We start from the raw sequence: 11808 nt of genomic DNA, 5'->3' as shown, positions 1-11808 counted from the left end.
CAGACCAGCTAGATTGGTTATAGAGCATGGGGTACTCTCGACTCTTAACACACAGGGTGGGCCTTCGCTATGTGGAAGTATTAAGGGGGAGGTGCAACTACAACTCACCTATGCTGTGTGTGCAAAATAAGAGAAATAAAGGACATCCACAGGTTTATGCAGTAATACTCACAAGGTAGAGCAATAGACTGGCAGGTTAAATGCAGAGCAAGCAATGTAAGATGCACTGCTATGGAGAGTAGTTGGTAAGCACTCTTTATCCTTAGGGTTTTACCTTAAAGGAGAAGGAAAGGCTAGTAAAGAGTTAATCTCAAGCTGCAGGCATACCTTCAGTTCTCTCAATAGTGCCCTTAAGTCTCCCCATATTTCTCCTGTTCAGAAGATCTGAAGCCAAACAGGAAGAAAAAACACTGAACTGTGTAAAGAAAGTTCCCATAATGCCTCACTCCTGCACAGACACCGGGACCAAGTGAACATGCTCAGTTAGTTAGACTATGAGTCAGCTTCCTGCTGATTGGCTCAGATCCACATTCCTAAGGGGGGAGTGAGTTCTTAGCATTCTTGAGGGAGGGGGGAGCAGGAGAGGGGAGAGAGCAGAAAGCTGAAAGCTGCGTGTCTCTGGCACAGGAATTACAGACACAACGAATCTTTTTACAGAGGACAGTGCAGTGTTTCCGTGAGTGCTTATGTCTGTATTTACATAGACCTTTCTGATAAAGCTTACTTAGTTTTTACCTTTCTTTCTCCTTTAATGAATCAGATCCCAAACAGCAACATGGATCAGGGAGAAGACTATGCCTGATACCCTTGTCAGTACTGCGGACCCTACACTAAGGGGCGTATTTATTATGCTGTGTAAAACTAATTCGCCGAAAAAACGGAGTAAAAAGCTGTGTAAAATAAATGGAAAAGATCACCCTCTGAACGCCGGATATTACGCCGTTATTTTCCATAAGTTCCGGTGGAAGAAAAAACGCGTAAAACAATTACGCCGGTTTTACGCCATTTTTACACAGCAAAGCCCGGTGATGTGTGGCGAATATTCTCGCCGTTTTTTACACAGCATAATAAATATGCACCTAAGACAGCAGAGCCTGTAAAGGAGTATACTACTACTACTACCAGCTATCTTTCTAACTGTAGGGGATCAGAAGACTCTTTCAACTGTTTTTCTGTCTATGACATCATACAGTCTGGAGAAAACCCGATTGGCTGAGAGCCCCAGTGCATTTCTGGGATAAGGGGAGTGAGTGCCTGGGTTTGGAGCTAAAACCATGGGTTGGGCCAGCAGGTTATAAAGAAACCCTGCTGCAGTGCCAGCTTTGGACAGTCACAGCTTTGAGCTCCTGTCTAGAGGGAGAGAGCGTTCTGCATCTTGTTCAGCTGCCTGAGGATCCCTGTTACCATCCTTGTGTGTCCCCTGTGTGAGGGCAGGTGTTTCTTGTGAGCCTATTACATGGGAGAAACTGCCTTGTCCAAAGGGAGAGGTACTCTGTAGCAGGTAGCGCTACCTGGGAAACTAAAAAGCTCTTGGGAAAGGGACTGAACTGAGCAAATCTACATTTGTCCATCGGCAGTGGAGTGTGGGACTGTGGCACTTTGAGAGACTGTGCAAGAGGTTGATTTACAACACTGATTCTCCAGCGCAGGGTTTGAACTGTGTTGGGTTTAACAGTTATTGCTTATTTCAGCTCTTATATAAAATGTATCTTTGTTGCAAAACGGTGTGTGATACTTAGGGTGTAATGGTGGGGGGTGCTAGTCAGATACTTCTCCTGCCTACCCCTAGTCCGGCTGTCTTATCCTGCCCCCCACCCCATCATTGCGCATGCGAGCATGCACGCGCACATGCGGGGGTTGTATATGCTGGCTTTATTTGTCAATTAGCAATATACTATGAGCTCTCTATATTTTTGGACACACATATTGTTGATTATTGCCTTAATATAGTAAATGACTTGAGTACAAAGTTTTTGTCAGTGATGGCAGTTTTTACATTATAGCCTTAAGCAGTACATCACAGGCCGGGAGCTAAATGGCCCATTTCTATTAGAAACCTGTACTGTAACAGGACTGCTTGGCAAAATAGCCTGAAAATGGAACTACCAGTGCCATGCACAACAGGCAAAACACTCACATTCTGCTGCATTATGTTCCTCTCTATACAAAGGCATTTTGTGGCTCTGTGGGTTCTGGCAAATGCCAGAGGGGCTGCTGTAACTGCTACAGACAGTCACAATTTATTGGGCTGGTGGGGGCTGTTTGGGCCTCTGTGGACTAGAAATGCCAGGGCCTATTTTGAATCCCAGCTTTGACCTGTGGGCAGAATTTTCTTAAATGCAAGACCAAGCCTAACAGTGCTTATAATGTGATTTGGTGAGTGTACAGGTTGATATAGACCAATTCAGGTTTCACAGTACCCAAGTAAACAGGACTGCAAGGTTGACCAGCACTAGATATCTCGCTTCTAAGTCTTCTATATTCAGGAAATACCCTATAGGTTAAAGCTGACCCACTGAATAGTTAAGCACAGCAAGGGCAGATGATGATGAGATTTAAACTACAGACCAAATTTGGTTCTTTTTGGGGCTCACCAGCATGGTGCAGGCTTTCTGTTAGTCATATGTAGAAGCTAATTAGGCAAATACCTAAAATAGTTAATGAACATGGCACATTACAATGTATCAGGTCACATCAAGCAGGTAAATAATTATATTCCACCAATATAAACAGAGTGCATTACCTGTAAAAGCCCCTGAGAGTCTGTTACATGACTCTTCTGTTTTCTGTAATCTGTCATCAGATAGCCATGCTTCTCCTATGTTACCATAGTGCCCAACACACAAGCTCCTCGCTCCCAGGCTGTATGAATGATCCATGAGGCTGTGTGCTTGGCTGAATACTCTTTCTGCTTGACTCTACATTCTAAAATGCTCCATAAGGCAGCATTGCACTTTTGTACACCTCTCTCTTTTACTGGCTGGGAAAAGCCTTACAGACCAGCATGTAGGTGTAGATCCTTCTGATGCCAAGCACTTGTAGGTCACATGAATATTCGCTTGCTGGAAAAATTCCTTTAGCAAATGTGCAGGACTTCTTCCCATGGATACTCAGGGTGACATTATAATAGAATTTAGGAGAAGATAATTATTTGAGAGGGCTCTCAACCACAAACTGTCTCAACCTGCTAACTACAACTAAATGTGGACTAAATTTGACTCACTATGTTCAGGAAAATACAGTCGGTCTTTCACCCAAATTCCTGCAGTCGAGACCTGACTGAAGGAAACTCATCCCACAATGGGACTCTTTCCCCTGTGCGACTGGTGCGCAGCACTTCTATGTATGTGGTTGGCGGCAGGAGGCAAATGTTCAGCGAGTCCTTAAAGAAGTACAAAAGTACCACCAACATAGATTCTTCTGGTTGCCACTACAAAGATGAAGATACAGCATGGTTGTTTGCCAAGACTCAGGATTTCTTGCAGTATCTTCAGGACTTGTTAGCACTCAGGAAAAAATATCTAAGCAGCCTCCACAACTTGAGGTCATCCACGGATTATTCCCCTATTTCAACCAAGTCTTCCAAAGGAGAAAAAAGGGCACTCCCTCCTCCATCAGAAAACTGTAAGGTATGGAACAATTTGTGTCTAATTAAAAAGGGGCCCAATGGCTCAAGGTTCTTTCAATGTAGCAGAAAATTAGATTCTATTGGTTTTATCTATTGCAGTACTGTCCATGATTGTCCATGTTATGGGCCAGTTATACACTATTTCAATTGTTTTATGGCCAGAGGATTATGGTCTATGATCTCGGGCATGATAGTGGACATAAAATCTTTTGGAGGGCCACATAAGGCCTGCGGGCCTCAAGTTGGACAGCCTTGATCTTTAGTACTGTTGTGGTGTGTTTTGTGGGGAACCATTGCATGTGATTATGGGGCAGAGTTTTTTTAAGCATTAGTGACCCTGGGCAAATATAAAGAGGTGGGCGTCCCACCGAAAAAATAATTTAATTGGCATTAATACAATATCTGTAACATTAAATCATAACTTAGTACAACAGGTGATGGTGCTCTGAGCATTATAATCCAATTTCAAGACCTTTTACTCATTTAGCACTCTTGGAACTGGAAAAAGGGCCTTTGTCTTTGTTGTGGACCTTTATTAAAATGACCTTTTGAGGAGGAACATTATCCAGTGAGACCCTAAGCAAAAGTCTCATCAACAACTTCTAGGACGTTTGTCCTATGGGGATCTGGGAAATGTGAGAAAGCAAGTTATACCAGGGGATTTGGGGTTCCAATGTGCTTCCTTGCCCCAATGACCGTTTTTCAAAGATGTCTCACATCTTTAAATGTATAAACACATTGCCTTTAGATCATATATGTCAAACACAAGGCCCGGGGGCCAAATCCGGCCCACCTGGCTGTTTTATGTGGCCCTTGGTGAGCGTGTCTGACCATCCAGCCTGATCAATTTCCATTTTCCCTTACATAGTAACTAAGACTAAGGGGTATATTTATCATGCTGTGTTAAAAGTGGAGTGAAGCATTACCAGTAATGTTTCCCAAGGCATCCAATCAGTAATCAGATTTCAACAGTAGCAAAGCATCTATTGGCTGCTATGAGCAACATCACCGGTAATGTCTTACTCCACTTTTTACACATTGTGATAAATATACCCCTTAGTATCTTACTAAGTATATTAATAAAAAATTTGGCCCACAACTTAGCCTGTGTTTTAGATTTCGGCCCCCTTATGTGATTGAGATTGACACCCCTGCTTTAGATCCAACAACATGACACATAATACTATTGCTTTTGTGAGAGTTTGAGCCGACCATTAGGGTTATTGCTTCTCTTCAATATGTTCCTGTTGCTGAAATGCTGTTACTGATCCTTCATGCTGACAGAGGCGCAATGTTACGAGTCTCTCTGTCTCTGCCCTATCACGTTTCAGGTTTTTACTTTACTTAACTGGTTTCTTTGCATGCTGCCCTTACTCATGTTTCTCCATTCTCCCTGTGTTGTAATGATGGTGGTGCATTGTGTGTTCTAACAAGAGTTTTTACTAACCATTGATTTCTAATGTGTATGAAAAATGCACATGGTGGCGCTCCATTAGAGTTAACATGGCTCTTAAATCATAATTTTTACTCTTTTTGGCAGCTCATGACTTTCAGTGGTTTTATTAACTATAAATTTATTAAGAACAAGAAAAATTATGTAACAAATAAATACAAAACCTTTTGTATGTATTTGTTATATAACTTTTCTTGTGCTTAACAAATGTATTCTTTACTTTTTACTATTGGAGTGTGCGGTTATATTTTTGATTTACCTGAGTAACTAAATGGATTGACGCCTGTGTTCTAGCACCTCCCCCAATTTTTGTTTGGGTGTGCGCTCTTATACTTAGTTTTACTAGTTTTATTACCTATGGCTAGATTTACGAAAACCCCTTTTTTTTCTGGAGGCGTTCGTCTTTTTCAAAAGTCCCCATTGGTTTACCTTTCTCTATGGTTAGTATACACTAATCTCTATGGTTAGTATACACTAATCTATGGTTAGTATACACTATAGGTTTACTATAGCCCCCACCCCATTACTTTTTCCCTTCAGCACGTGGCTTCTGTATGGCTGCACTAAAGGGCTGATGCTCAGGCCCAGACTGGCAATCTGTGGGTTCTGGCAAATGCCAGAGGGGCTGCTGTAAGATGCCACAGACAGTCAGTTATTTGGGCCTCTGTGCACTTGAAATACCAGGGCCTATTTTGAATCCCAGTACAGTGCCAAAGATCCTTGTTTTCTCCTCAACAATCTTCTACATGTCCTACAATAACTGACACATAACATTTAGGGGCTGATTTACTAACCCACGAATCCGACCCGAATTGGAAAAGTTCCGACTTGAAAACGAACATTTTGCGACTTTTTCGTATGTTTTGCGATTTTTTCGGATTCTGTACGAATTTTTCGTTACCAATGCGATTTTTGCGTAAAAACGCGAGTTTTTCGTATCCATTACGAAAGTTGCGTAAAAAGTTGCGCATTTTGCGTAGCGTTAAAACTTACGCGAAAAGTTGCGCATTTTTCGTAGCGTTAAAACTTAACGCTACGAAAAATGCGCAACTTTTCGCGTAAGTTTTAACGCTACGCAAAATGCGCAACTTTTTACGCAACTTTCGTAATGGATAGGAAAACTCGCGTTTTTACGCAAAAATCGTATTGGATCCGAAAAATTCGTAAAGAATCCGAAAAAAGACATACGAAAAAATCGCAAAGTACCGATCATTACGAAAAAAACGCAATCGGACTCCATTCGACCCGTTCGTGGGTAAGTAAATCAGCCCCTTAGTATTGAACCACTGTGCCCATTGCCCACTGCTTGCTGTCCTGTCCATTCTGGGAGTAATTGCTGGTTCAGTACCAGGCCTGGCTGTCGAGGAGCCTTAGGCAACCTTGCCCTCCCCACACATGTGTCCATAAGTTGGCCAAGGGGAAACAGAAGGATTGCAAAAGTTGTACTGGCAGTAGGGGAACAAGGGCCCAGAGTAGGATAGGCAACAGAATAGGTACGTGCCTAGTGCCCCTCCACCCTAGGCACCTACCTCTTCTGTCGACCCCTAGTTCTGGCCCAGCGTTGGCACATGGTACTATACTGCATGATGTTCCAGCCCCTACAGCAGGCAATCATACTAACATTATTGTGGTACTTGGTCAAGTACAGTAATGGGACCTATTATCCAGAATGCTTTGGACTTAGGGTTTTCTGGGTAAGGGATGTTTCTGAAATTTGGATCATCATTCCTCAAGTTTCCTAAAAAAGGATTCTTTTGCAACACATTCATCCTCACTATATTCATCATGTGTCCAAGATGTGTTTCTTTAGACTTAGATCTGTATTTGCCAAATTATTAATGATATCTATGTTGTACAAGTTATAATACAGTAGAACCCCAATTTTACATTTCCCAGGGGACAACATCAAAATGGCATAAATTCCAGGAAAATTCAGGAATTTAAAAATGCAGCTTGCCTGAATGGGACCATGACAAAATGGCGTCAATTCCAGGAAAATGTCAAATCAGAGGAAGTTAAACTGGTGTTCTAAAAATGCTGTAACTACTACTCTTCGGGGGTGCTGGAGTGGCATCATTGGCATAATTGCTGGCAGACACCAGAGATGTATATACTGTACATGTGTATAAATATGTATATACAGAGGAGACTGGGCACGCTAGCGAAGGGAAGGGGGTCAAGTGGGGGGGCTTCAAATGGACTCCTTGCTCCTCCCTATATTTGCTACAAAGTTCATGCACAGTTTCAGTCCATTTTGGCAAATCTGAAGCAATTGTGTTAGGCACAGCGCAGTTACATCAAGTGAATCACCCCTTTGCAATTGCAATGCTACTGGAATCATAGGGAAAAACATGGAGATTGTGCTCAATATTGCTCTTTGCTCACTGCACTTGTGTATGTAAATGATCCCTATTATACCAGGTGTATGTATTCAACATATGCAGTTAAATGCCCTTAAAAGAGAGGTAGAGGTATAGCAAATTCCAACTGAGTGTTCAAACCTTTTCTAGCAGCATTATCTGCAAATACAGATATTTTATTTACTAGGCCATCTTGCAGTGATTGGCTCAAAAAAGCCCAGCAGTGATCCCTGTGGTATTCCACCTAAAACCCAAATTAAACCCCAATTTAAATGATGTCCCTTTTATAACAACGGTCTATCACTCCACCAGTTCTCTCTTCAAATACATCTCCTTGGCCAAAGTGCCCTTATTTTCACACTAATTTAAACTGTAGAAAACTGCAAAGAATAAAATACAGAAATGGAGCTAGTCAATATTTGTTTCTGTGCTGCAGAAGCAACTGGAGCAGGTTCCCCAAGCCAAACCAAATCCAACAGGAGCAACCAGATGAGTGATTTGCCAAATAACAGCACTGGAAAATTCCAGCAGCATCCTACTGTATATGGTCTATCTGTTGGAAGACAAGAAGGGAAATTGTAATTCTGTAACCACTGAAGTTTGTGTACAGCCGAGGTTGCTCACTGTTTACTTAAGTAAAAAAAAAATTTGGGGGCTAAAAATGATGGGCTTTATAATACTGGAACCTGGGCTTTTGCAAATAAAGGTTTTTCCCATAACTCAGAGCACCATTCCATAAAGCTTCTAAAAAAAATCATTTGAATCATCTCCAAGGTGTTTTGCCATCAACATGGACTCATGCTTAGTTATTATCAACTGCAGGATACCAGGGCCAGAAGTATAGGTAGGCAGGGTAGGGAGGTGCCTCAGGCACAACTGAGATGGGGGGAAATAAAAAAACCCCAAAATTGTACACAGATCCTGTCCACTCACGCCATGTCATGGTACTGTCGGACTGTAAGGTAATATCGGACATTGTGGGGAATGGCAATGCTGTATTTCAAAGCTTTCTAGATAACTTACAGCTCACTGTGCATTTGCCACATAAAGTTCTCAATGTAGAGCATCTTAGCATTCAGTGGCAGTACTGAGATTACATAACAAATATTATTATTATATTTTATCCATGTAGGTTTCAAAGGAAAACAAAAGGCAACACCCGAATTCTGAAATTTTAGATGCTATCGCTTATTTTGATGCTGTTATTGCAGAGCTGGATTCCGAGAGGAGAATCAGACTACCGATACCAGATTTTAAGAATGAAGATGTTGACTTTGATGGTTTGTACATGAAAATTACCACTTAAAAAACTGTACTGGTAAATACATATTAGGGTCCATTTACTATGACCCCAGACTCAAGTGCTAGAGCACTAAGGGGCACCCCTTATGGTACATCAGTGATCCCCAACCAGTGACGCGCAAGCAACATGTTGCTCACCAACCCCTTGGATGTTGGTCCCAGTGGCCTCAAAGCAATTGCTCATTTTTGAATTTCTGACTTGGATGCAAGCATTGGAGGCATAAAGACCATTGTGTTGCGCACTGGTAAAAAACATTGGGGACCCCTGGGGTTCATTCAAAAAGCTTTTGTGTTTGGGGTTTGCCTGAGGTTTGCACCTAGAGCCGGAACAAAAAATAGCATCCTTAGGTATAGGGTGGTGTTGCAGCTTGCACCTACTGCCCCTCCCTAACTTACACATCTAAATGCCATGCAAGTTATGGGGTACCTACTTGCCACCCCATGCCCTTCATGAATACAGCTGCTGCTGAACCCAGACAATGCTGTATTCATGGGGCACATGCAGGTCTGTCTTGGGTTGCCACCTTATATTAGGAAATGCAAACTTTGCCAGTATAAGGGCATTTCTGCAATATATCATCAGGGAAAGAATTTTCACAGGGTTGAAACATAGAGGAAATGACAGTAAATGTCTTTAAAATGTTGCTTAGCAAGTATACAGGTCAGTATATTCCCCTTGTAAGCAAGGCAAGGCAACACAAAGGAAAACCTTTACACATGTCCATCAAGTTCAACCTTAAAGTGATACTGACATGAAAAAAATACTTTTCAAAATATGAATGTACATAAAAAGTTCCCTATAGGTCATGTTGATCGTTTTGCATGGAGAGCGCTGCTTTAGTAATTGTTAGTTGAACCTGACTGTTTTGCCAACCGACTGTCCCTTCTCAGCCCCATAGAGGAACATGGGGAATCAGATGGATAATGTAAAAGCATCAGGAAATGCTTTTATGGCAATATTATAAAGTTCATGCAAAGACAATGTTATGCTTTATTTAAAACCAGTTTAATTTTAGATGTCAGTATCTCTTTAATGTCTATATATAACCTGCCTAACTGTTAGTTGACCCAGAGAAAGGCGAAAAAACCCATCTGTAACCATTCTAATGGCAATCGGACCAGTCCCTGGATCAACTTACTAAGATCTCCCATACCCCTGTATTCCCTCATTGCTGAAAAGCCATCCAGCCCCTTCTTGAAGCTATATAGTGTATCTGCCAGTACAACTGATTCAGGGAGATAATTCCACAACTTCACAGCTCTCACTGTAACAAACTCTTTCTGAATATTCAGACGGAACCTCCTTCTAATATGACTGGGTGCCCTTGTGTCTGCTTGTTCCTTACTGGTAAATAAAGCATTAGAGAGATTAGTATACAATCCTCTTATACTGCATATTTAAACATACTATGTAAATAGTGAAAAAAATAAAGCAAGAAGGGATCCTTATTATTTCAGGGGGGTCAGTTGGTTGATGAGAACTGGGAAAAAGCAGAAATTCGGAACTGCTATTTTTCATGTCCACACAACAGGGTGGGGGGCACATGGGACATAACTGTGCAGTTAGTTTGTGAGCACACAGGTCAGATTTGAATGCAAACTAACTAAATAGTTATGTCCCATATGCCCTCCCTCAAGTCACTGATTGGTTACTGACCGATAACAGCTTACAGAGCTGTAAAGCAGGAAGTAAGAGTTCTGGCTATTATGTTAGACATCTGTTCACTCCAGCCTTTATAGATTACATTTTTGCCTAACTAACTATATTGAAAACATTTTTTGCGCAATCTATCTATTTTACCCAGTTTTATTTTGAACCTGAACTATTCCTTTAAAAGAGGCTTGGATAATATCTTAAACAAGCATAATATCCAAGGATATTGGGATACTAAAATGTCCAGTTAGTATTGATGTTGATATGTGAGTCTATGTGTGAGTACAGATAGGTTGATATGGGTCTATGTGTGTGCACTGGGGTTCGCTTGGAGGGGTTGAACTTGATGGACTTAGGTCTTTTTTCAACCCAACTATGTAACTGTGTGAGTTAAACACTGGCAGGGTGAGCCGATAACACAGAGGGGCAGACCTATGATGTATAAAGGCAGGATGATGATGTGGTGGGAGCAGACTAACTACACAAAGGGGAGGATCAGAAATTGAAGGGGCATTTAGAAGGGACAAAGAGGACAAGTTAAACACAAATTGGGGCATGCCAGGGGAGGAAGTAGAGGGTGTTACAAATTCACCAGAAAATACCATTAACTGACTAGGCCAGTAAAATACCAGCCACTCTGCTCTTTATTTTGGTTACATGGAATATAGTGGACTTTGTGACAGGGGGAGCAAAAGAAAAAAAAATATTCTGGAGTGGAGGGAATGTGTTAGTAGCTGCTGCTTCTTTTTGGGTCCCTATAGATTCCCATAATAGCAAGCCTCTTGGCCTAGCTCTGCTTTATCTCATAGAAAGCAATAAAGCTTATTTGCAGGGGGCTGGATCTAGTTCTGTAAGCCGAGCATAGAAATGATAAAGTGAATGTTTTCATTGCCTTCCCTAGTGGCCACCAGCAGCAGAGAACATAGCTTACATTCCAACTGGATCCTTCGGGCACCAAGGAGGAAGAATGAAGAGATCTGCACGGCAGCCGTTGTTCAGTATCAGACACAGAGAACCGGCAAGGGGAGCACAAGCATCAAGAGAATAGAGAGGCATCCCATCTATTTACCAAAAGCTGTGGAAGGGGCATTTAACACACTGAAATTTAAGCCCAATACCAAGTCAAAATAAAACAAAAGACTGCACATGTAGAATAATGGACTGCAAAGGAAACACATGTTTTGGGTCAAAGGTCGACTTTTTTAATAAATATTTAAAAGGCCACTACACTACTGAGTGTTTTTTTAATATGAAAATATCAGGAAGAGAAGTCATAGTTATTTCCCATATTCATTTTCTATGAAGGTGTGTTTCAAGTTTTAGCTATTCCCAAGCTGAATGCTTTCTCAAACTGGCCACAGCCATCCTAATCCCCTGCCCATGGCCCTCCTATTCTGTTCCAAAAGGAAGC

At 41.7% G+C, this 11808-nt stretch overlaps 1 protein-coding gene across 1 annotated transcript; it reads left to right on the top strand.

The window, feature by feature from the left end:
- Nucleotides 1-2660: 2660 nt before the first annotated feature.
- On the top strand, nucleotides 2661-11596 carry c2h13orf42 (chromosome 2 C13orf42 homolog). The gene is made up of 3 exons (XM_031896368.1): nucleotides 2661-3629; nucleotides 8574-8721; nucleotides 11299-11596. The coding sequence occupies exons 1-3, from the start codon at nucleotides 3225-3227 to the stop codon at nucleotides 11526-11528; spliced, it is 783 nt and encodes a 260-aa protein (XP_031752228.1). The 5' UTR covers nucleotides 2661-3224; the 3' UTR covers nucleotides 11529-11596.
- Nucleotides 11597-11808: the final 212 nt, after the last annotated feature.

This window comes from Xenopus tropicalis, chromosome 2, assembly GCF_000004195.4.
Source record: "Xenopus tropicalis strain Nigerian chromosome 2, UCB_Xtro_10.0, whole genome shotgun sequence".
Lineage (NCBI taxonomy): Eukaryota > Metazoa > Chordata > Amphibia > Anura > Pipidae > Xenopus > Xenopus tropicalis.
This window is presented reverse-complemented; position numbering and strand designations above follow the sequence as displayed.

Coding starts and splice junctions, on each gene's coding strand:
- c2h13orf42 (XM_031896368.1), top strand. CDS start 3,225: ATGTTCAGGAAAATACAGTCGGTCTTTCACCCAAATTCCTGCAGTCGA. Junction 3,630..8,573: donor CTCCATCAGAAAACTGTAAG/GTATGGAACAAT, acceptor TTATCCATGTAG/GTTTCAAAGGAAAACAAAAG. Junction 8,722..11,298: donor TGAAGATGTTGACTTTGATG/GTTTGTACATGA, acceptor TGCCTTCCCTAG/TGGCCACCAGCAGCAGAGAA.